Source organism: Setaria italica, chromosome IV (genome assembly GCF_000263155.2).
Source record: "Setaria italica strain Yugu1 chromosome IV, Setaria_italica_v2.0, whole genome shotgun sequence".
NCBI lineage: Eukaryota > Viridiplantae > Streptophyta > Magnoliopsida > Poales > Poaceae > Setaria > Setaria italica.
This window is the reverse complement of record NC_028453.1, coordinates 1986794-2012452: the sequence shown is the minus strand read 5'-3', so window position 1 is coordinate 2012452 and position 25659 is coordinate 1986794. Positions and strand designations below refer to the sequence as shown.

Below are 25659 nucleotides of genomic sequence, written 5' to 3'. Positions count from 1 at the left end.
ACTAAAGATATGAGCTAAACAAGGTTTAGGGGTTTAAGTGAGGGAAAACTAAACTTCTAGGGACTAAACTTAAAGAAATCAAGGGCTAAAATCTAATTAAACATATAAACAGAAGGTCTAAAGCGTAAAAGAATAGATCCAGGATTGTGGGTGGGATTTTCTAAAAAAGGAGGGGCCTAAACAGAAGAAAAAGGATCTAAATCTAATTACTTTTTAACTGTGCAGGGCCTCGGGTGCAAAAACTGTAAAATTCAGGGTTTCTTTAGCAAAAAGTACAGAGCGGCGGCGGGGTTGACCGGTATTGACCCGGGTCGGATCCGATCGTGGCCGTCGGCTCTCGATCGGATGGCTGCGGACGGCCGGGATGGAAGCGGCGGCGCTACGTGCGGCTAAACGGCGGTGCGCAGGGGACCTCGCCAGAATCGGGCGTAGCTTGAGCGGCGGCTCACAGTTTTCGATGGGGCTGGCTCGGGACGAAGCTGGGTGCACAGCGAACCGATCTAGGTATTCGGAGTGGTGGCTAGAGCGGTGACGGCGACGTGAAGCTCGGAGAGGCGACTCGGCGGTGGGCCAGCAGCTCCAACGAGCTTGGGAATGTGGTAGAGGGCACGGGAGCGCACGAGAGGACCTCCGGCGGGTTCCTTACCACGATGCGAACCTCCGGGCGGTGCTCTGGTCGACGGCAAGGCAGCGAGAGCAAAGATCGATGGCGACGGGTTTGAGCTCGGGCGGCGGCGATGCTGGGTGCGAGGTGAGGGCGCTACGGTTTGGTGAGGTTGGGGGGTGCGGCGGCTCGGTTTTATAGGCCGAGGGATGACGGCTAGGCCCCATGTGTTAGCGAGACGGGTGAAGGAGCGGGCCGGCTCTGTGCTGGGCTGTGGGACACGAGTCGACGTGGAGGAGGCACTGCTGGGCTGGCTCCTGCGGTGCTACTGCTGCGGAGCCCGGCCGAAAGGAGAAACGGGCCAAAAGAGAGAAAGAGAAATGTTTTCCTATTGTTTAAAAAGGATCAAACAAATGAATTCAAATATAAATTTGAATTCAAACAAGCAAAATCAATGCACCAGCATGAATGGAACAATAAATTCCTATGATTCATTAATTAAATTTCAGAAAAACATTTGAATGCCTAGGAAATTAAATAAAACCTAGAAAATTCTTAAATCCTTAAACTCACACCATTAAATTCTAGCAAATTCTAACAAATTTTATTAATTTGCAAAAGTTGAAAATTAGGGTGTTACACCCCGCAAAGCATCTACAGGACGCTACGCTGTAATATATTGTGGATGTAAATACTAAAATGCCTGTGCTATTCTGGTGATTAGGTGACCCCGTAAAGCATTTACAGGACGATACGCTACGCTGTAATGTATTTTGGATGTAAATACTAAAATGCCGGTGCTACACTGAGGTGCCTTGTATTAGTCAATAAGGTTACTTTCGCATGCACCAATTCCAATCTGAATCAAATGGAATGGCAAATTTGAGGGGGCAGACACTGAAAAGAACAGATGAATTGAGCAAATGTTGGCAGCAGATTCCAGAAATTTAATGATATAATCCAGCAGCTTTTCTACAGTAAATTTGCGCAACTGCTTCTCGCTACAGTGCAAAACAGCTGCTACAGTATTTCCCAGGAGCTCCACCAAAGAGTATAAATACCGTAATAATGTGGGTCAACACCGGCCAATACATCAACATTGAGAAGCAATGGCTCCCACTACTCGAATAATCAAACAATAAGATATTACCAATACAACAAAATCTCTGGCACTAAATCATGCCTAATGGTCTCATTGTACAAATCATGGGTATAGCACACGGTGACCTTAAAGCCCATGCTATGTATAATACCACACATCATACTAAGGATTACAGTTGCTCAGCTTCTGAGCAAGGGTTTAAAGGTTCAGGGACCGCGACAGCAGGACACATGGTTATCGGTGTCCCATCTTTCATCGAACGAATCAGGTCAGCATTCTGTCAAAGCATAAATCAGTGGCATTTTGTCAAACAATAGTGAATAGTGATCTTCATTATCACCCAATGCATTTGCATATGATATAATAACAAAACCAATTTAATCGAAATTCATAAGCAAATCATAGTTTTGTGAACTGAACCTTGTTCTACTCCAAGTACATCTTGGTTGTGACTGCTGGGTGCTTCCTGCCAGAGAACTCATGCAATTCATAGGTGAACTCCATATCCATAAGTCGATGGTTTTCCTTTGAGCGAACCATCGAGAAGGAAACATTAACATTGTCTCCTTTAGATACTTTCAGATGTGGAGTCAGCAAGAATACCTTGAAAAGAAAAAAGAAAACTGATGATTTTTTTTCCAGACCAGCTACTAATTTAAGAATGGCATGCATTAAAATAATGACACAATCAATTGAAAAAGAGTGTTGTTTTGCAAAAGTTATCACTTCAAATAAGAGCACCCATAATATACTGATTTCGGTGAAATAAATATGTATCTTAAAACAAGTTTCTTTCTTCATAAGAGCATCCATAACATCTTGACTTCTTTTTGCAGGAGTCAAGAGAAGGTTTGCTCCCTGCTCCTGCCTATACTAAAAATTCAAAGAAGAAAACAGACATATTTTCCTTAAGTGCACACAATTTTTTTACGTAATGGGTCAACATTTACAAGTTGAAGTAGAAAATAGGATTGAACAATTTGTAACTATAAGCTATATCTCGTAACATATTTTAGGAATTACCAAAGAACAATGGTTCCAGGAAACCAACCTGCTGGCCCCAATGAGTTCCCCCATGCTCAACTGGAGCAGTGTTTAACTCAACTTCCTCCACAGCAGGGTTTTGCGCACTACCCTGAAAATTATCATAAAACATAATGAGCACCTTGCATAAGTCGTAACATTGTCATAAGATGAAGTGGGCTGCAATTAAGTCTCACATACTCGAAAATGAACATCAAACCATCCAGCCAGTGCTGATAATCTAGTTCCATCCAGGCTGATTGGCAACGTAACTTGTGCTCTAACTTCTCGAATCTCATCAACAGTGGCTGTTAAGCAATCAATTTCCTTAATAACTGCAGGTTGGCCAATAACTTGGTTTGGATGGAGATTGTTCCATATCGAAGACTGCAGAAGGATACAATCATGTGAACATTAAGTGAGCGGGAAAGGCCCATGAAACATACAGGCTTAGTCATTCGCTGCTCTTTGCATGCTGATTTCTTAGCAAGAGCTTTTAGGATACCCAGATTTAGGATAAACACCTAGGGCATGCTTCATAGGATGAAAAGGCTAAATTAAAATAACAGGGCTCAAATTTCAATGGAGAAAATAATATAGGCTTGTATAACTACAAGTATTTCAAAATAAGTGAAAAGGATATTGATTCTTCCAATTACTCAGAAGGGCGTGGCAACACATTTGTTATACTTACTTAAAAGGAGACACATTAATTTGCTATGAAAAGATATAAGGTGTTCAGAAGCTAAGAAAATCCCTGAATTTTAAATTCCATGACTGCAGCATGAGAAGAGAAACGAAGATAACATACCTTCAGATAGTATTTTTCATGTTCTGCACGATATGCCTTTGTCAAAGCATTCATATTGACTCCATAATAAGCTTGAGTGTCCTGAACAAATAGACTCCAGTCTTCCATAGCAATATCCAAGTCTTCCAACTTTTTGTCACCCAAACCAGTTCTTATGGGTGCTAGCCACATCCTAGCATGACTAGGATACCTGCAAAAAGAATGATCTTACACAAAGTAAATGTGCATTCTGTGTGCAGGAACAAAAGATTGAAAGGGGGATTTGTTTTCTATCTAAGAAGAACTTTGATAGTGTTTGTTAACGTAACTTGCAGCATACACTTACATTACACCATCTGGCTTCAACCAGCGGTCACGCGCGCAAATGACGGAATCGAACATGGATTCTCTCAAAAGAAAGTAGCCCATCCACTCTGATATAATGACATCAACTGCAGTTCCAAACAACATACAGAAACATAGTCAACACTCGACACATCGTAACTTCCAGATTTCGTGTAAATTAGAAATTTTCACCTGATACAATAAAAAAAGCATGTAGCTCATATAGTCATATAGTTGGAATGCCTTTCCAATTGGGACATAGATTACTTAATTTTACCATCGACTTCGGATTCAGGAACAGCAGTAAGAAGAAGAATCAAGAAATTAAGGCACACCTTTCTCCGGCAGCTCAATGTCTTCCACGGTGCCCTGTATCACCTCGACAATGTCCGCGACGCCGTTGGCGCGCGCGAGCTCGCGCGCATGCTCCGCCATGTTAGTCGCCTCGACGGCGTACACCTTCCTGGCCCCGGCCTGCGCGCTCCAGATGGCAAGGATGCCGCTCCCGGTACCCACGTCAAGGACTACCTGACAGATCCGCCAAATTCATCAAATCAGACACCCAAATTGCTGGAAAAAAACGATTTTTTAAGGGGATTCAGGGGTTCCTCACCTTGCCCTGGAAGTGGGGAGCGTTGCGGAAGACGGAGGAGTGGTAGGCGTCCATGCGGACGCGGTCGCAGAGCATCTCCTTCTGGTGGTAGAGGTAGCCGTAGGTGCAGAAGTAGTTGGCGAAGTCCACCTCCTTGTCCACCGGGCGCGCGCCGGAGGAACCGGCGGCGGCGGCGGCGGCGCCGTTAGGGAGGGACGCCATGGGTGGAGGCGGGTGTGGGGGGTAGCCGACAGGGGGTTTTCGCGAGTTTTGAGAGGAAAGATGCTTGATTGCTAGGGTTTATGGAGGTGTGTCTTTTAAAGGGTGGTTTGGATGAATGTCAGCCCTTGGATCTTCTCTGATTTTCGTGCTCTGGTTGATGTGTTACTAAATTTGGAAGCTCACGCTCAACCGGCCAGTTGAAATTCAGTTGTACTTCGGATGAACTTTAAGTTTGGATCAATTCATGTGATTGTTTCCATTCAGAAATCTAGAGCGTTACAATGTAGATAGAGTTACCTATTGAGTTTTTTTTTCTTTTACTAGGTAATACTATAAGCTCATTTGTTAATTCGCTCTGATAGAGAGTCGTACTCATGCTTGTTGGATGGTACTTTGGTCTGAAATAAAAATAAAAAATAGTTTAGGGCTGACTTCGGTAAAAAAAAACTATAAGCTCATTTCATAATGTTTGGTACTTATCATGTCCCATCCTTAGAAAAAAGGGAAAAAAGTTATTTGCTTCAATTTTTCTTGTATCTTATTTGAATTTCATTAGTGTAAAAAATGCATAATTGCTATTCGTATGAAAGTAGTTGGTACAGCATGATAGCAATTTTGACAATGTATGCAATAAACAAATGCTTTTTTCAAATCCCATGGTATTTCTTTTTTAAAAAGGGGGCATATATTAATCAAGTAATTTAATGCTTACAAACATCACAATTTGGTGGATTCACCGTCTTTGGCAAGAACCATATGCCATCCTATGGTGTTATTTTGAGTTAAGCACGAAACCTCAGCATCGACATCAGCCCACTTGTTTGTAGAATGTTTTAGTCATTTTCAAGCCCAGTCATCAATTGCTATATTTTGTCAAAAAAAACAATTCTTAGATTTAACAATAGTGCAAAGTGAGTGCATATAATTGCTGTTTTCGAGTAGTTCAAATTAGTTACACATTTTTAGGAATTTTATATGAACTTTGTTTCAATTTGTAAAATTTTACAACCAACCCAAGTCGGGGCGTCGGGCCCGTATACCGGTCTATAGGCCGAAAACAGTCAAACACCCAAGTTGGTGGGATACTTAATTATTTACCATCCTTAGAAATGACACTCCTTAAGAAGCCACTTTTAGAATGACACCTACGTATTTGCCACCAGAGAGAAGTTTTACTAACATATTTGTCATTTTTGCTGACGTGTCAAGCCACGTCCACGCGCCAAGGTGGATTGAGCATGGCAAATGATCATAATACCCCTCGTCACCCTCTTCTTCGTCCCCACTGCTGCCACGTCCGCCGCGAGCCCGCTCCCGGTGAACGAGAACGATAACTTGTACACGAACTCTCGCTCGTGGCCGAGGCCGTCACCGTCGGGAGCCGCCTCCCTGACCTTACGGGGCGTCGGGGAGGCGGCGGCGGCAGGGGAGCGGAACGTGTGGGAAAGCGAGAAGTCGCCGAGGTGGGGCTGAAGCTGGAGGAAGAAGGCCGGCGTGGAAAGGTTGGGGGAGAGGAGGTTGAACTCGGCGGTGAGTGCGAAGGGCTCGTGCGCTAGGGAGCCGAGCGGGCCGAGCCCCGTGCGGACGGTGAGCACGAAGGGGAGGCCAGGTTTGTTGGGGCGGTACGAGAGGCGGAGCGATGGGCTCGACGCGAAGGCCGTGGAGCGGTCGAAGAAGGGCGCTTATGCCCCGACCGTGAGGGCTTATGGGGAAGGGTCCAGCCCAATAGGGACAGCACACCCCCCACTTTAAGCGGAGCTCCCGCGGGTTGCCCCCTGCTGTGAGCCCCGACTGGAACGGTAGCCCGAGCACGCCGATCGGGACCTTGGCCTGCATCAGCGGCCAGTCGTCGTCGCGGAACTTGATCGACACCTTCATGGAGATTGCCAGTGTGCCGGTGGGTCAGCCAGGTAGTGCTAGTGCAGGAGGCGGGTTTGCGGCGGAGATCAAGTAGTTTCGGGACGGCGGCGCCGGCGAGACAGAGAGTGGGTCGCGAAGAGTGCCTTCACCCTCGTCACGGAGCGGGGGGTCGTGCGCGGGCGGGCGCGCGGGTGTGGGATCTTGGGCGGCGTGTGTAGGTACCGCGGCTTGGGCGGGCGGCCGCGCCGGCGGGGTGCGGCGGTGGCAGCTCCAGGTACGTCGATAGGGTTGGGGCCGGCAACGGGGAAGCCTGGGGCCGCACCTTCGGGGGGCCTCCGCGCCTGCCAAGATATTGCGATGCTCCGGCGCCTGGGACCTGCCATTGGAGGTCATCACTGCACGTGCTCCTGGTCTTGTTGAGCTTCACCTTGAGGTGGAAGAAGAGGGTGGGTCCCACCAGTCAAAGATAGAGAGGGAGGAAGAGAGGAAAAGCACCCACGCTTGGAGAAGAAATGCAGGGGTATTATGGTCATTTGTCATGCTTAATCCACCCTGGCGTGAGGACGTGGCTTGACACGTCAGCAAAATTGGCAATTTTGTTGTTAGTAAAACGTCTCTCCGGCGGCAAATATGCCGGTGTCATTTTAAAAGTGGTTTCTCAACGGCAAATAATTAAATATCCTAAATTGGCAGGAGCCTTTTCTTGTTTTGTAGGGACCCTCTCCATCTTCTCTCCACCGTCCGCTCGTGCCGCCGCTGCCTTCACCGGCCGCCATGTGGAAGCGCGCCACCTCCCTCCTCCTCCGCCACCACCGCTCCGCCCTGCTCCCCCGATCCCCGGCGGTCTCCGCTGCCACCGTGCCTGGTCTCCGCCGTACTCCGGCGCCCCTTTTCTTCTCCACTCTCGGTAACGACCCTTCCCGTTTCTCACAAGCTCAGGCCGTAGCCCCGATTTGATGGCAAGGCTGCGTTTTTCTTCAGATGCGGCCCGGACGAGGACTAGGGTTGAGGACGTGATGCCGATCGCTACGGGGCTCGAGCGCGAGGAGATCGAGGCCGAGCTCCAGGTCTCCCCGCACGGCCGCTTTGCCCGGTTGCAGCCGCTTCATTTCTTATTACAGGTCATATGTTGGTAAAAAATATTAAATTTTGTTGGATTTGTTTTTTTTTTCTGTACAGGGAAAGAAGAGATTCGACATGGACGCCCCCGTCGGTCCCTTTGGCACCAAGGTGAGGGCTTTCCGTCTAATACCTTCTTCTACATTCCCTTTGATGCGTGAGCAACTGGGACCACTGAATCGGTTGCTTTGGATGGGGTTGTGACTTGTGAACATGTGTTGAAATGTCAATGTGCAATCATCTGACTTGCGGTTGCGGATGTGATATGTGTTCGTTTAGATTAATTTGTTTGTCCGCGTGAGATGAGATGCTTGTTTGAACATATTCCGTGGAATAGGTGAAGATACAGAGTATATTTTCAGATGTTGGGATAAGAGCTGACCAATCACTGGTCTTCTTTACTTTATTCAGGGCAATGTGTCACAACTCACATATGTAGATGGATTTGATCTCCACCATTGGGTGTTTTTTTCTTGAGTTGTGGAAGATTTCTGGCAGTAATTATGAGACCAATGAATTGTTCTTAAGTTTAAACTATCCAGTTCTGTTTGGACTTTCTGGGCCTATATAAGTTTGTAGCTTGTGGTCATTCTTTGCGGCATATAATAGTGTTGGCTCACACACTTTCATCAAATGCATTTTCAAAAAAGGAAGCTTTTATCATTTTGAATTTGCTCTAACTTTAGTAGATCAATTGTATTAGCATGTTAAATCTACTTTTCAGGTTTTCTTTAGCATACTAATTTCTAAGCACCAATTATGGAACACCTATTGAATTTCAATACCTACAGGCATCTTGATTTTGCTATTTGATTGGATTATCTTGTGATTCTTGTTCTGTTTACTGCTGTTTATCTTTCTGGTGTTGTTTCAGAATTCAATTTAAGACTTTATCATGCAACTGTAGTTTCATTTGAAAAACTCTATGGCTCAAGGTTACATATGTTTCTTCAGTGTCTTCCCTGTCCAAATAAGCATTGCTGTAGACTGTAGTGAAGAGCTCTAGTTCAACAATCCATGACGCTTTCCTGTTCGTTATGGAAGACTCAATAGAAGTCACTCTGTTCTTGAAGTGGAATCTGCCGTTTCTTAGATGACTGTCTTTTGTATTTCTTAGACTCTAATGTAGGCTATCCTGAATTTCCGTAACGCGCTGCGTAGATGGTCTTTGTATGACTGATTCTTCTTTGTGTTTATTGTTGTCATGACTTTGTCTTTTGACTGACATCAGTTGGGAATTCAGTGAATCACTTGGTAGTGTGCTATATGAATTGTGGTTTTGCTTACATGTGTCATTTGCATAATTTTTTAGTTAGATTTGTTTGATTCTTGTGTGGTTTAAGTGTTCAGCTAAACTGATATCTGTCTATGTTGTTCCTTGAATAGGAAGCTCCTGCTGTGATTCAGTCATACTACAACAAAAGGATTGTTGGTTGTCCTGGCGGTGAAGGAGGTACACTACTGCTGATGCTAAATATCCCTTGAGTCTTTCAAGTTTCAACCAAGAGGGTTCCAGAATTCAAATCCTCACCTGTATCTTATCTAGATAAAAAATGAATTATTTAGAAACATTCATGAACCCTTCAGTTATCTAATTGGCCTATACTGCAATTGTTATTGACCTTCTGCAGAAGATGAGCATGATGTGGTGTGGTTTTGGTTGGAGAGAGGCAAGCCACATGAATGCCCGGTCTGTACTCAATATTTCACGGTACGTTGGTTTCCTGATAAGGTCCTTGCATTCCAAGAGCAAACGTTTGCTGAGTTACAAGCTTCCATCTTTATCTCTGCAGCTTAATGTGATTGGAGAAGGAGGATCACCTGATGGACATGATGACGACGACGACCACCATCAGTAAGGTTCTGTAGGACATGGCAATAAATGGGGTGCCTGATACAGTTTTTGTCGCAGCGTTGTGAAGCTGTGGAAAACTTCAGCCTTTGGGCCTTATAGAGTTCAGTAGACCATGTCAACCTGATTATCCCATAGCTTGGAAGCTGGAGTAATCACTTAAGAAACTCGGCTATACAAATAATGGAATTCGTTACGCAACAATGTACTTTTGCTATTCAATCAGATGTTGTGCTGAATCAAGATAAAAAAAAGCATATTTGTCTGGTTGATTCTATGTTCCCCGTTCGCCTTTACAAATCCGCTGATGGAAGATTTGTTGTCTGAATAGTGAATACTGCTCACACCTTGGTCTGCTGAAATTGCAGTTGCTGTCTCTGAGAATTTATCAGATAAGCAGAGGCTTCAACGAAACAGTCAAGATAACATTGTTTCTCCTATAGTTTCCAAATGCCAACGTGGCTGAATCACTGATGTTGCTTAAATGCTGAACCGTTATGGACGAAACATTCAACTTTGGATTTGGCCAAAGTACAGACACCGAGACACCGACACCACACAAATCCACTACACACTGATGTCACCCGAGCCGTTGAATCAGTGTGCTCTTTCCTCAGTTTGACCATTCAAGTGATGGTTTCTTCACTGCACATGAAATTTATGTCGAATTCGACATGACAGGGATACCATCTGCACTGCATTGCCATTTGATCCATTTGTTCATCTGAACCGTTCTCCAGTTCTCCCCCTACCTACCGTATCCTTTCTCTGATCAAGTCAGAATATTGCGACACAGCCACTGTTAAGAACCAAACCTCAAGGATTGGTTGAGACATCGCTGTCGTTAAATTCGTCAAAAGAGTTGCATGTCATCTCTCTCATCTCCCATGTGTATATTTACCAAGCATCGCGTCAAAACTAGCTCGGATAGCGACGACGAAGTGCAAGAACGCCAAGTCAGAGCGAGTGGTGAACTGGTGAAGCTGAGCGGCGTCGCCGCCGCCGGGCGGTGAAGTGATGGCGTTGGCGTGATCGATGGAGGGCAAGACGGCCAAGATCCTCGCCGGCGTGGCGGCCGTCGTGCTGGCGGCCCTCGAGCTCTCCCTGTTCCTCTGCTTCCGCCTGTCTCGGCCCTTCTACCTCTCGACGGCGGTCATCCTGTCGGCCGTGCTGGCGGGCACCGTAGCGGCGCTGCTGTGCCACCAGGGGCGGGCCGAGCGCATGGCGCGGCGGCCGGCGATGGACGGCGGCGGCGCGGAGGTGTCGGTGCGCGTGGAGTACAGCTTCTTCCGCAAGGTCGCCGGGCTGCCCAGCCGGTTCTCGCTGGAGGCGCTGGCGGCGGCGACGGACGACTTCCAGTGCGTGATCGGGCGGGGCTCGTCGGGGACGGTGTTCAAGGGTATCCTCGACGACGGCACGGCCGTGGCGGTGAAGCGGATCGACGGGTCGCCGCACGTGGACAAGGAGTTCCGGTCGGAGGTGTCGGCGATCGGCAGCGTGCAGCACGTGAGCCTCGTCCGCCTCCTCGGCTTCTGCCTCGTCCGGAACGGCCCGCGCTTCCTCGTCTACGAGTTCATGGAGAACGGGTCCCTCGACAAGTGGATCTTCCCGCAGCACGGTGGCGGCGGCGGCGGGCGGTGCCTGACGTGGCTGCAGCGGTACCAGGTCGCCGTCGACGTGGCGAAGGCGCTGGCGTACCTGCACCACGACTGCCGCGCCAAGGTGGTGCACCTGGACGTGAAGCCGGAGAACATCCTCCTCGACGACCGCCTCCGGGGGATGCTCTCCGACTTCGGGCTGTCGGCGCTGATGGGGAAGGAGCAGAGCCGGGTGGTGACGACGGTGCGCGGCACGACGGGGTACCTGGCGCCGGAGTGGCTGCTGGGCGCCGGCGTGACGGAGAAGTCCGACGTGTACAGCTACGGGATGGTGCTGATGGAGATGCTCGGCGGGCGGCGGAACCTGCAGGCGGAGCCCGGCCCGGGGGGGTCCCGGCGGTGGTCCTACTTCCCGAAGCTCGTCGCCGACAAGGTCCGGGAGGGGCGCGTGATGGAGGTGCTGGACCGGCAGCTCGTACCGTCGTCGGTGGACGAGGCGGCGGTGCGGCGGCTCGCGCACGTGGCGCTGTGGTGCACGCAGGAGAAGGCCGGCGCGCGGCCGGCGATGGCGCGCGTCGTGGAGATGCTGGAGGCCAGGGGAGGAGCTTCCGTGGAGCCGCCGCCGCCGTCGGACATGATCATCGTCAACCTACTCGCCCTCGACCCCGCCGCGCACGCGCACCGCGGCGGCGGCGGTGGCCCGTTCGGGCTGCCCGCGCTGCCGCCGGGATCGGCCGGGACGGCGTCGTCGGTGGTGAGCATGAGCGATTCGTTCGCGCTCTCCTACCTGTCCGGGCGGTAGCGCGCGGCATCGCGTAGCGATCAGCCGATCCGCACGCCAGGATGCTCCAACATCTGAGGAGTTCATGATGGTTTCGTGAGTGGCGACAGTCTGACAGACTGTACAGGGTCTCATCATTGATGCTCCAAACGAAGGTGCAGATTCTGTCTTCAGCTCGGTTGCATCGATGCCTGCCTCTGAAGATTGAGATGCAGGTCAGCAGGTGTTGGTTCAGTAGTTGAAACTGGAATACTTTCAAATTTGATTCAGTATCTTCTTTTGATTTTTTAAACGTCAAATATGATTTCGATTCTTTGTTTCTTTTCTTTTTCATGTCACTTGTAACATTGGTAACCACATTAATTCATTGTCACAGTATTTGAGAATGAATTGGCATGACAGGGAAAATGCAGGCAGACCATTGTTGTTAGCCATGATTTCTCAATCGGGATGTACCTTGAAGCTCCAAAGTCTGATACCTTGGATGTGAGATTATCGTCAAGAAGTATGTTGCTGGGCTTGATATCTCTATGAATTATTGGGATTGAAACTGATGAGTGAAGATAGGATAAGTGCACTAGCAATTTCGGCTGCAATCCTCAACCTTGTAAAGTTGTTTGTTGCCTTTTCAAGTTCATCCAATGTTATGATCATCCTTTCTCCAATATCTGCCCTTTGGGATACCAATTGTTTCACTAGTTGCCCACGATTCAGATCGAAAAACTTTTGTTTTCTTGTCCTCCTACGCTTGAACATTTTGGTAAGGAATATTGCAAAAGTAACAGAACTTATAAAGCCTGCTGCGCTACCAACTCCAATGGCCGATGGTTAAACCTGAAAGTTTATGGATATTTTCACTACCACTTGCCAATAACAAAAATTCAGGTAAGCATACAGAAAACATTTAAACAAAATAATAAACTGCAATTCTAATTTATGTCTTCATTTATTTAATTTTTAGAGTTGGAAGACATGTTCCTGTCTGTCTAACAAAATAGAAACCAATATTGTCATCATTTCCAGGCTAGCTCCCTCTATAGCTGTTGACGGTGGTTACCGGTTAATGTAGATTAGCATGGAAAGACTATGATTGCTTGTTCCCTCTCTAATTGTTGAACTGTTGGTTTGAGTTTTCTTTTCGAATTCATGAGCTTATATTAAATGTACATTGAACTGCCAATGGGTCCATGCAACATAACCAACGTCCTCACAGTAGCAGTGATCGCCAAATATATTAAGATGCAGTCTGTGTACGTAAGTGCATGAGGGATCACAGGTTATATATTCATTTGGAAAAGGTCAGCCTGTCAACCGTGTTCAGGGGCCTTTTGTCCTAGTACATGGCTTTCTTTCAGGGCTGGGACAGCATGTTCTAAACAAAAAACCAGTATAGTTAAATAAAAAGCATCACTAGTGATGGATGCCTTTTTTGTTTCTCGCATGGCATACCTAAACAATATTATTAAAAGTTTAAATGTACATTGGATTGTGCATATCTATTTCAATTACACTTTCTTTACCTGCAAAGCCGTTGCAAGACTTTGCATGCGCCTTCCCCATGAAAAGTTTATTATTCCATACACAACTTATGCACAACATAGAAAAAACGAATGTGCAAAATATACCTATGGTTGCAGTGCAGGGTATGTTCTTTGGATCTTTGCTCTGAGTTCCTGATGGGCATGAACAAGTGTAGCTTCCATTTGTGTTACGACAGTGGCCACCTTTGCAAGGATACAATGATGGATTGTCGCACTCTTTGATATCTGCCCATGAAACAAGATAGGGGAATAAAAAAGAAGTGATTGAAATTTGTAACTTTCAAGTTGAGAGATGTAAATTTGGTATTTGGAGATGCATGCTGACCTTGGCAGCCACTGTCTAGATAAGGATTGCCATCATAACCTGAAGAACAATGGCAGAGATACCCTAGGCCATTGCGTGCGGGCATGCATTCGCTGTTCGTGGCGGCGCATGCATATGATGATTTGTTCACTTTTGCTTCATCGCAAGTTTGATTACCTACGCCCCAATCGAGCACCAACGGGACCCCACGACCGTGAACTCCATACATTTCTCCATACTCTCTAGATTTGGCATAGGAGGCATTGAATTTGAACCAATTCTGCTCGACAACAAAAGCATAGCTGCATGGGCTGAACTTTCGGACTGCAGAGTAATCCACACCGCCTATTCTTAAGAATGATGGCTGGTAAGACCTAAGATTACCTGGAATAGAAGTCTGACAACATCCCATGCCATTGCATTCTGTGCTATTTTCGATACTGTCCTCATTACAGAATGATACACATCCGCTGGTGTAATTGTTATTCTGCTTCCAGTCCTGGATGACTGCAGTGGTAGCACACCCGATTGCAGTGAATTTGTTCTTGACAGTGGAAACCGAGAAATAAGGAATGTCGTTGGCTACCATGGCACCATCCATCACCATCCACTGAAAGCCGGCCGTTAGGGAGCTGTCATCGCAACTATTTGCTATTCGCTTCTGAATGCGGATCTCGCCCTGGGACAGATTAAATTCCAAAACCATAAGCCTCTTGCCTTGCTGGAGAGACACCACTTGGTCTTGGCAGTAGACACGGAAGGGTTCCCGGAAGCAGCCTTGCTCGAAGCCGGCCGAAAGGGTAGGGAACGCTGATGTTGCCGCACTTGTCTTGGCAGCCGGGCAAGACCAGGCTACCGGTGTCAGCCCCATCAGCACCATGCTCCAAGGTCAGGATGGCCGCCACAACTAGCAGTGATAAAAGCAACTTCTTTCCTGCAGGTAATGACACAATAAAAGGCACAAACTAAACTAAGTTTGGATTGTGCAGAATAGACTACAGCAGCATAGATTAATTACAACTGTTGCTAATTTCTTTTGCAATGAAATTGTTGGTACTTTAAACTACTCACCGAATAAAAGTAAACATGTTCTAAAATCGATTTCATTATTATTGGTGACAGTGGAAAAGAGCATCTGAATGTCCTCTATTTCCTCTGAAACATATACATGTGTAAATACGATTGTATACTAAACAAAACTGTATTTGTTATGCATCGTCAGTAGAGTTTTGTATAGTGAATGTACATACCTATATTTAAGCTATTAAATCGTTTGCAATTGCTTATGCTAAGAAAAATAATTAACTGGACACATCCTAAACCTTCAGCTATTCTATATTAGAGGGGTAGTAAGAAATCTGACCTGCAAGCAATGAGAAATCCATGTCTATTGTGACCACCTACCTGTTAGCCTAACCTCGCCGCGACACCTAGGACAGAGGATAAAATTGAGCAGCGTGAGAAAGTTGAATGACTAAAATGGCTGCTTTGGTTCTTTAAGAATCAATTTGAGTTTTGGTTGATAGTTCCGGTAATATAATATAATCCTTTCCCCTACTATTCTTTTATTTTATTTTATTGTAGTAAAAACACGATTCTCCATACAAGTCTTGCCCGATTTAGACCGGGAGAAATATGGAATTAGGCGGACTTTCGTCCAGTCCATATACATGTGAGCTCATACTAAAAACTTATACTCCACACAGGGATCTGTATATACAAGACATGCACTTCATTTTGTAATAGAAATATGATTAGGGAATAAGAAAGAAAAGCTCCACCTATGTCTTATGTTTATCTATTACTTTGTGTTTGTGCATAGGCATGAGCGTACGGTGAAGCTCGAGATCTCTCCTGCAAACACGCTATTTCTATCTTACATCCATCCCTGCAAATACATTTTACCCGGATCTAAAAATGACTGTAGCTTAATTTTCCTCTACCTTAAGGTTTCCAATCCGAAACGACGATAGGTGCGAGAGCTCCCCCCCTCCCCCCGCCGGTGACCACCCCGGTCCCGGCATCCACAGCCTCCCGGCGGTGGCCACTCCGGCCCTGCCGGCCACCCTCACCCGCGCCCCAAAACTTCTCGCACCACCAACCCCTCTGAGCCTCAGTTTTGGCCCCATTCCGGTAGTTCTTCTGAAGATAGCAGTGATTACCTAGTTCTCCTACCTGGTGCCTCAAAATTGGTGAAGTATTGAGGTTGCTTGGGTTTCCACGCTGTGGTTTGTCCTTCTTCTGCCCTTGCTCGCTTAATCTTCCTTTTCTATGGATCTTTCGATGCTCAACTACCAGTTGGGCAGATGGTTCAGTCGGAATTTGTTGGATAATTGGGGTTTTCACATAAATGTGGATAGGAAGCCAGCAGGATCAGGTTTTCACCTGCTGGTATCTTTTAGTCGAAATCGTTTCAGGTGAAACGGTTAGCACTTCCTGCACTCAGTGCTTGGTGGCAAGCCGCATCTCTTCTCGACAAAGCAGCGGGAAGATCAGGTTTTTGCATTTTCTGTGTCATCCAGCAAAGTGGGTTTTCTGATATCTGGGCTCAAACCAATATCTTGTGAATCCTTCAAATTGGCGTTCTTTCTTCACAATGCTAAAGGGTTATCAGAGGCACTTATATTCGCCAAGCAGGATTCAGGTCCCTCCTTCAAATGGCAAGTTGTCCATCCTAGAAAGAACAGGGAGGTGGTCTCCTCCTATGGCAATTCTTCTGATGCAACAAAGTACCATCTGGTGACGGATAAGCTGGTCAAAAACTCTAGATCCTTTGCAGATGTTCTGAAATCAGCTCCTCCACCGCTAACAGGGGCTAATGCCACTTGTCTGGGGTCTGTTCAAGGGGTAAACCTTAAGCACAATAATCAATTCACAGGGGCTAATTCTACCAGATTGGAATCTGATCCTACCGTTAACAATAAGGCTTATCATCTTCCTTCCACAGTTCGTAGGTCAGTCTTCTCTAGGCTTTCATCTCCCGGTGGTTTTGTTTTCGAACGACTAGGCAACCAGCAGCCTGGTCGGTTTGAAGATTGTCAAAGGAGATCTCTGGCTCCCAGATTTTCTGGTCCACGGTGGAAGCTACCTATATCTAAGCCTAAACCTGCTGCTCACCAGGATCACTGTGCACCTGCCAACCACCTGGAGCACGCTTGTTACAATTGTGGGCTCGGTAATCAAAGAGGTCACAGGAGTAAAAACTGCTTACCTTTTCTTGCCCTCCAACACTTTGTGCAGTCTTTTACGATCCCTCCCACCAGTAATTTCTCCTCTTGCATTGAGCCAACCGCCTGGCTAAAGTCGGATACTAGCAATTGGTTTCAGTTGGGCCCGAAGACCTCTCTTGGGCCAAATCAATTTGGAACGCCCTTCTATCCTTCCTTCTTTGAGTTGGCATGGGCAGTTAGTACCACTCGAGAAGACGCCAACCCTTGGGCTTCATTCACCCCCTTCCTCTCTGGCCACTCCACTCACACTCTCCCAAGAAAACCCAAACACCATTGTTAACGGCGACGACAATGAAGAAGCCCGCACTAAGGCAGCCATGGCATTCCTGAACATCGATCCAGCTCCCCTCATGCTTCCTGGATTCTCAAGGGTGTTGGTTCAGGGAAGGCCAAAGTTCGCAAGGGTCGTCTTCCCAAGAACTGTTCCGGCCAACGAGGACCTCGCGATCACCATCACCAACTTTCCCCCAGGTGAGGTCCCCTTCGCTGATGTGCATGCAGTAGTTTTTGGTCTAGTAGAAGAAGAGTATGAACTTAGAATCCAGAAGATTCAGCGCTACCCTTTTCACCGCACACAAGCTTTTGTCCGTCTTAATCGAGCAACTAATAGGGACGTGTTGGCCCAGCATAGCCCCCACCGGTAGCAGGGATTAAGTCTATCCTTTGTCAATCACAATAGAGGTTCTAATGTAAGAAGGGTCCTTTTCAACAGAGAATGTTGGCTGTTGCTTATTGGATACCCCATAGACAGTCGTAACATAGAGGACATCAGAGACACCATTAAGTCATTTAGAAGACTAATCTGCTGGCAGAAAGATAGTGTTATGGCAAGGGTGGTAGTTAAAGCTCGGGTAACAGACCTGGAAGACGTACCTCATTACTTTGTGCTCTTAGAAGGGGATGATTTTGAGGGTGTGTCAACAACTGTGCAAGTGGAGATTATGCAGCAGACACTTTTGGGTGGACAACTACAGGATGAGGACATCCCGCCATCGGGTTTTGATGATAATTTCATCTACCCTGGTTTTGGCAACATTAATGCCCAAATCCAACACAACAATGGCCAGCATCAGGAGGAGGAGCAGATTAACAACCCACAACAAAATAATAATCCTCTACAGAATGACCACCTTCCTAATCTCAATGAGGATCCAATGGACCTTGACCAATTATTGCTGATTCCAGATGATCAAGAAGGACCTAAACAAGAGCAACAGGAGGAAGGGCAAGTGGATTTAGACCTTCAGCTCAGTTTGTCAGCACCCCTACCATCCTCTCCTAGCATGGGAGATGAGAGCGTGCAGGGTTCTGATAAGAATAGTGGCCAGGAGCAACAGTAGTTAGAAGAACACAATTAGTTTCAGGCACCAAGTGGCCAGCAGATTGTGCTAGCATTGCAGGCAGTTCAACTCCAGAACAATGAAAACCCTCCTTTAAACATTGAAAATGAAATACTACCACAGGACAACCAGATTCATGTGGGCCAGCAAGATCCTCAAGATCAACAGAATCAGGAAGGTAACCCTATGGGAGCAGGCCAGAGAGATGCAGCGATAGAGGGGGAAAACTTTCTGCCAGAATTCCTCTTCCTTATCCAGGAGCAGTTAAACAATGACCAACAGGACATGGATAACTTAAATATCTAGATTAATGTGGCTATCACTAATAGGGGTTCAAGCACGTGGGCTGATCCAGGTTGGGCTGAAACTTCCAACAAAGGTGCCAAATATCATAACCCAAATGTGATCAGGTTGTGTGCCAAGCATTTCTCCCTAGTGGGATACCCTAAACAGGTAGCCAATATTCCATTCGATTGGGCCTCCTTCTTCACCAAAATGCTGCTATCACCAACTCATTTTCATTGGGCCAAGAACTTTCTGGCCTCGCAAGTCTGGGATCTGCTATTGTTGTGTGCCAAGAATCCTGAATGTCTTTTCTATGCTTTACCCACACAGTGTCCACAAGAATTGGAAATGATCTGTCAACAGAAGCTTGAACTCCAGGGAAGTACCTCCAATGAGCAGATTGATTTCTCTGAACCAAGCAAGAAAAAGAGTAAGAATGTGTCCTCAATAGTTGAAACTCAAGCCAGAAGAAGCCCAAGAATAAGGAGTCGAAATGAAGGTTTTAAACACACCACTTGTGCTAGCAGGAACCGTCTTGCTTGTGTGGCAATGCCTCCAATCTTGTCAACCACAATCCTCAAATATGTTGGAGAAGAAGGATGCAAGGTCAGCTAGGGAAGTATCTCCGAAGAAGCTCTATCCTCTAAGAAGCCCAGCCAGCAAACAATTGGGAATGGTAACTCCACCAAGAAGGCCATTTCCTCTAAGAGGGCGAAGGGGAAGAATAAGATGATGGAGGAGGAACCTTAGGAACCCGTGAAGGAGACCAAGAGCTGAAGGAGACTATCAATATTTTCTGCATTATTTTGTTATCAGTTTTAATGATGAACAATATGAGTAGGTGGTGGATATGTTTTATTACCTTTTGTGTGAACTGCTCCAAGCTTCTTATTATCATGATACTATCAGTTGCATTGGTGTTCTTCTTAAGAAGTTCGACAAGCTATGGGGGTGTGGTTTCTCTCGATCTTTTGCTATCCTCAACTGGACTTGGGATTGTGATTTATTTCGGGCTTTTGTTACCCCCAAGTAGTCACGGGGCTCTATTTTTTCTTTCTCAATGAATCACACAAATATCAAAAGGACTTGGGTTATATTATATTGGAACATCAGAGGCATAAATTCGGAGGGGAAATGGGATGCCATCAAAACAAAAATTCTTGAATCAAATTGCGACATTCTGTGCCTCCAAGAAACTAAGAGGAAGTTCTTTGATGCAGCGTATGTTAAACAATTATGTCCACCTGCTATGAATGAATTCATGTTCTTACCCTCAATAGGAGCTTCGGGAGGATCCATTATTGTCTGGAATAGCTCCAAGTTCTCTGTGAACGAAGTTCACCAAAACCAGTATGCACAGACGGCACAGTTCAGTTGCAAACTAAAAGGTCAAGAATGGTACCTAACTAATATATATGCACCATGTACCCCTGAAGGAAAGCGTGATTTTTTACAATGGTTCAAAACTATGACAATACCAGATGATGATAAATGGCTTATAGTGGGGGACTTTAACCTTATCAGGTAGCCTGAGAATAGCAAAAGCCTGGGGGTAACATCATAGAAATGTTGGCCTTCAATAATGTCATAAGCAGCCTAAGGTTAGTAGAACTGCCTTTAAGAGGTTGCAGGTTCACCTGAACAAATAAGCAAGCTAATCCCCTTCTCCAGTGACTGGATTGGTTCTTCACCTCCAATGCTTGGACCACGGCCTTTCCGAATTCGTTTGCTAGGGTCTCCCTAGACATAACTCAGATCACACCCCATGCTCCATTATGGTCTCAACGAATGTCCCAAAATCTCAAACCTTTAGATTTGAAAACTACTGGTTGCACCATGACAGCTTCCCTCAGGTCCTACAACACGGCGGAGCATCCCCACCAATCTCATAGATTCTGCAAAAGTAATCACGACTAAGTTCAAAAATCTGCGAAGAGTCTTCAATCTTTGGAAAAAATAGCTTCCAAATCTAGCCAAAACAATACAAAACACCAAAAATATCTTGCAGTTCTTAGACTTGATAGAAGAGAGTAGAGATTTATCCCTCCAGGAATGGAACTTCAGAAGCATATTGGGGGAACATCTTCAAAAGCTACTACATCAGCAGAAAGTGTATTGGAAGCAAAGAGGGAAAGTTAATTGGGTTAAACTGGGTGACGAGTGTACCAAGTTTTTCCATGCAAATGCCTCCATGAGACATAGGACAAACTTGATCTCCTCAATTACAGATAGCAATGGCCAAGTTTTTTTTATCATGAAGCCAAGGCATCCTTATTATGGAATGAATACAAAGATAGGATGGGAAGGTCTGAATTCAGTCACATGTACTTTGACCTTAGCACCATCCTGCAACAAGATGGAAACTTAGATTGGCTGCAGGAACCATTCACAAAAGAAGAAATTGATAGTATAGTTGCTGATCTACCAGATGATAAGTCCCCAGGACCTGATGGATTCAATGGAGAATTCATTAAAAAAAGTTGGAATCTTCTCGCACAAGATTTCTACAAATTATGTGAAGATTTCTTTGAAAGCAACCTGTGCTTACAGAGCATAAATTCATCTTACATCACATTGGTGCCCAAAAAAGAATATCCTATGTTTGTAGGAGATTATAGGCCCATATCCCTCCTCAATTCCACCATAAAACTCATCACCAAAATCCTAACACAAAAATTGCAGCAGGTAATCATGAGACTTATTCACAAAAACTAGTATGGCTTCATCAAGTCCAAGACAATACATGACTGCCTAGCATGGGCTTTTGAGTATCTACACTTATGCAAATCGTCCAAAAAAGAAATGGTCATCCTAAAACTAGATTTTGAGAAAGCTTTTGATAAAATTGAGCATCAGGCAATATTGGAAATTATGAAGCACAAGGGCTTTAGAAACAGATAGATTTCATGGATAAGGGATATCCTGTAGTCAGGAACTTCATCAGTATTTCTCAATAGGGTACTAGGAAAAGTATTCCATTGCAAAAGAAGGGTTAGACAAGGGGACCCTTTATCTCCTGCAAACCTCTTGCAAACAATTATCAACAGAGAGAAGAATATAGGAAACCTAAACCTACCTTTACCCAGGAATGCAGGTGAAGACTTTCCAATTTTCCAATATGCAGATGATACTTTGCTCATCATGGAAGCCTGCCCACGTCAACTTCTATATCTCAAGGCTCTGCTTAATAACTTCGCTGCATCAACAGGACTCAGAGTGAACTACAACAAGTCGATCATGGTCCCTTTAAATATTTCAGATTCCAAACTTCAAAGCCTAGCTAACACCTTTCAATGCCAAATGGGCTCTCTGCCATTCACCTATCTAGGTCTGCCTCTTGGAACAATCAAACCCAACGTAGAACATTTCCTGCCTCTAATCCAAAAGATTGAGAAAAGGTTAGGGTCTACTTCAATGTTTTTGAGCCAAGGAGGAAAATTAGAGATGGTGAACACAGTTTTCTCCTCGTCAGGGATGTTATATGATGCAACGCTAAAGCTACACAAGGGTGTCATAACAGAGTTAGATCGGTTCAGAAAGCACTGTCTTTGGAGAGAGGGAGATTTAAACTCTAAGAAGCCTGGAAAAGTAGCTTGGCTAATGGTATGTGTATCAAAGAAACAAGGGGGTTTAGGGGTGGTAAACATTGGTACACACAATGAAGCCCTGCTGCTAAAATTCCTTCATAAATTCTATAACAATTCAGACATACGTGGGTTAAGCTAGTTTGGGATAATTATTATGAGAATGGCAAGTTGCCGGGACAACAGAACAAAGGCTCCTTCTGGTGGAAGGATATTGTGAAGCTAGTGGACAAATACAAAGGGATAGCAGTTGTAATGGTGGCGGATGGCAGGACAGCCCTACTATGGAATGATCTATGGAATGGTCAAATACCATCACAAGAATACCCTGAACTGCTATCCTTTGCCAAGGACAAAGATATCACCATCAAAAGTGCACTAAGCAAGCCGCAATTTATACAGAACTTTCACTTACCTTTAACATCACAGGCTTATGCACAATTGAGTCAATTGCAATACAACATTGAAAACATTCGGCCTGGAGCAGAACAGGACCAGTGGTCATACATCTGGGGAAATGGGGAGTTCTTCACATCAAAGGCATATAAGAAGCTTATGGGTCAAAGGATTGTACACCCGGCATATGGATGGATCTGGAAATCTAAATGTCAAACAAAATATAAGGTATCTGTTGGCTTCTCTTCAAAGATAGAATAAGCATGAGGGACCTGTTAAGAAGGAAGAATATGAATTTGGATTCATACTCCTGCGAGTTATGCATCCTACAAAGAAGGGAAACAACTGCACACCTCTTTTTCAGATGTAACTTTGCAAGAGCAAGCTGGAACTCAATAGGGATCAGTTTTACACCCACAAGATCAATTCTGAGAATCATCAAGCAGATCAAACAAAGCCTAGCAAAACCCTTCTCTATGGAAATCATAATCCTACTCTTGTGGAGTATCTGGACAATGAGAAACGACTGGATATTTAATGAAGCGGATCCCAGCATTATAAAATGCAAAAAGACCTTTGTCCATGAGTTTGGGTTACTCCAACACAGAATATTTGAATCTATATGGCAGCCCATGGATGCTTGGCTTAATTCTCTGTAATTGCAAGTTTTCCGTTGTCATTTCTTTTCTCTTCTTTTCCTTTGTTTGTTTTTCTTTAATCCTTCCCTTTCTACCTTTTCGGCTTTGGCCTTTTTTTTTAACTCTTTGTTTAATTTCTATTTATAATCAGTAGGGGCTCGCTCCTTCTGTTACATCAAAAAACAATTTCCTATACCTTCCGTTTATATCGCTGTTAACGTTGTAACCATACTTTCTCTACCTCTCTACACACGGATCACAACCCATACATGTGTCCTTTCAAAAAAACAAAACATGTGGTCATCATACATAGACGGAGGACGGAGTCACCGTACCATTTGGGGTGTTTTTGACACATTCCAGTGCATCACAGAGTCTCCCTTTTCATTCGTCACTATCAAAAGGGGTATCAGTTTAGAAACACTATAAAACAGTAAGATGGAGAAGAGAGAGTCTCTCAGATCAAATGTCAAGACGTCGACTTAATTATTTTCTGACAGACAGCAACAACGAATGCTTCACACTTTGAACACGACAGGTTGACATTTCAACCCAAAAAGATTCCACTACTGTAGACTATAACAACGACGATCGTATTTGGAGTTTTGGACAGGCCACAAGTGGGAGAGAGAGAGAGACCATTATGTTAGCAGCAGGATAGCGGGGGAAATGAAGGAGAAGCAGTGAATTTAGGCAGGAAGCAAGAACGAACAAGAGGTGTCTAGATCGGAGAGGTTTTGCTTGAAGAACACTAGAGTGTTTTACATAATCTTCAGATGATTTCTCAGTGCTCATTCTCGCTGCTTTTAACGCACACGACACACGCACGCCACCGACAACTAAACCCAGTTTGGGTCGGTAACTCGCGAACTCGCCTTCCTGGGCCTGTCTCCCCTTCTTGGCCCAACATCGCGACCTTGCTCTGTTGCCCGTCCAACTGTTGCCGACCTCACCTGTCCGTCTGTTGCCACCGTGCTAACTGCACTAACATTCCCCCTGAAGAAAACTTGCTTGTCCCTAAGCAGGAGCGTGTGGAAAGCGCTGCAACAGAGCTTTGAGATCCTCCCAAGTAGCAAGAGATTGTGGCATACCAGACCATTTGATGAAGACCTAAGAGACACCATCAGACATATGCGACGACAAAGGATTTTCTTTGGAACCTGCAGGCTATCGAGGTCAACAGGCAATTGAGCCACATCTTCTGATGAAGCCAAAGCTTTCTTCAACTGTGATAAATGAAAGACAAGATGGATAGTAGAAGTGGCCGGCAACTCCAGTTTATAAGCGACTGCACCAATTCTAGACAGAATCTTGAAAGGACCAAAATAACAAAAGGGCAACTTCTGGTTTGCACGTGGTGCTAAAGAAGATTGCACATAAGGCTGCAGCTTCATATACACCATGTCACCAACCTCAAAACTACGCTCTGAACAGCTCTTGTCTGCCTATTGCTTCATACGCTATTGAGCTCGAGATAGGTGCTTCTGAACCAATTCAGTTATCACAACCTTGTCTTGTAACCATTCATCCAAGGTGGGAACTGGACAAGTAGATAAGGATTCGATGCCAAAATGCTTAGGAGCATAACCATACAAGACTTCAAATGGAGAAAACCCCAAAGCTGAATGCCAACTGGAGTTATTCCAGTACTCAGCCAAATAAATCCAATCCACCCATTTAGTTGGACAAGCATTGACAAAACACCTCAAAAATATTTCCATGCACTGATTCACCCTCTCAGTCTACCCATCAGATTGAGGGTGATATGCTGAACTCATACTCAAAGTGACACCAGCAAGAACACACAAGGTTTTCCAAAACTAACTGTTGAAGATTTTGTCTCTGTCAGAAATTATAACTGATGGCATCCCATGAAGCTTATAGATGTATTGCATGAAGAGTTTGGCCACAACAGTAGCAGTGAAAGGATGTTTCATGGGGATAAAGTGGCTGAACTTGGAAAACTTGTCAACAATAACTAGAACACAAATTTTACCACCTAATGGTGGAAGACCTTCCACAAAATCTATACTAATAGTTTGCCAAGCTCTAGAAGGAATAGGAAGTGGTTGTAAAAGTCCAGGATACTTAACCCTCTCAGCTTTAGCCTATTGACAGACAGAGCAAGTAGTCACAAAAGAATGGATAGCTTTCCTCATGACAGGCCAAGCAAACAAGTGTTTAATATGATGATAAGTCACAGGAAAGCCAGAATGTCCCCCAATGGCTGAACTATGCATAGCTTGCATAATAGCTTGCTGAACTGGAGAATTATTTTCCAACCAAATTCTTCCTTTAAACCTGAGTAATCCATCCTGGAATGAGAAGTCAGGAACAAAATCACCATCCACCACCAACTTAGCTATCATGGTCTTAGCATCAGGATCCTCATAGTAACCATCCATGATGGCCTGAGTCCATTGAGGGGTAGACATAGAGATGGAGAAACATTC

The 25659-nt window shown here is 45.3% G+C and overlaps 3 protein-coding genes across 5 annotated transcripts; 2 read left to right on the top strand and 1 right to left on the bottom strand.

The window, feature by feature from the left end:
- Positions 1-1541: 1541 nt before the first annotated feature.
- LOC101753793 (protein arginine N-methyltransferase PRMT10) lies at positions 1542-4732 on the bottom strand. The gene is made up of 8 exons (XM_004964454.3): positions 4478-4732; positions 4200-4392; positions 3866-3971; positions 3541-3730; positions 2931-3116; positions 2758-2841; positions 2127-2309; positions 1542-1983 (listed from the first exon to the last, which is right to left on the bottom strand). The coding sequence occupies exons 1-7, from the start codon at positions 4676-4678 to the stop codon at positions 2133-2135; spliced, it is 1137 nt and encodes a 378-aa protein (XP_004964511.1). The 5' UTR covers positions 4679-4732; the 3' UTR covers positions 1542-1983; positions 2127-2132.
- A 2503-nt stretch (positions 4733-7235) lies between these two features.
- Positions 7236-9786, top strand: LOC101754187 (putative cytochrome c oxidase subunit 5b-like). The gene is made up of 6 exons (XM_004964456.4): positions 7236-7445; positions 7520-7605; positions 7718-7768; positions 9044-9110; positions 9289-9368; positions 9451-9786. The coding sequence occupies exons 1-6, from the start codon at positions 7313-7315 to the stop codon at positions 9514-9516; spliced, it is 483 nt and encodes a 160-aa protein (XP_004964513.1). The 5' UTR covers positions 7236-7312; the 3' UTR covers positions 9517-9786.
- Positions 9787-10437: 651 nt separating this feature from the next.
- LOC101754869 (probable receptor-like protein kinase At5g20050) lies at positions 10438-12588 on the top strand. Of its 3 annotated transcripts, none has more exons than XR_002677330.1 (2): positions 10438-12103; positions 12291-12588. XR_002677330.1 is itself a non-coding variant. In XM_004964457.4 (1 exon), exon 1 carries the CDS (start codon positions 10545-10547, stop codon positions 11907-11909), a length of 1365 nt encoding a protein of 454 aa, XP_004964514.1. In that variant the 5' UTR covers positions 10438-10544; the 3' UTR covers positions 11910-12251. The 3 variants fall into 3 exon arrangements, 1 of the variants encoding a protein (XP_004964514.1); XR_002677331.1 differs by having other exon boundaries at positions 12265-12588; XM_004964457.4 differs by lacking the exon at positions 12291-12588 and having other exon boundaries at positions 10438-12251.
- Positions 12589-25659: the final 13071 nt, after the last annotated feature.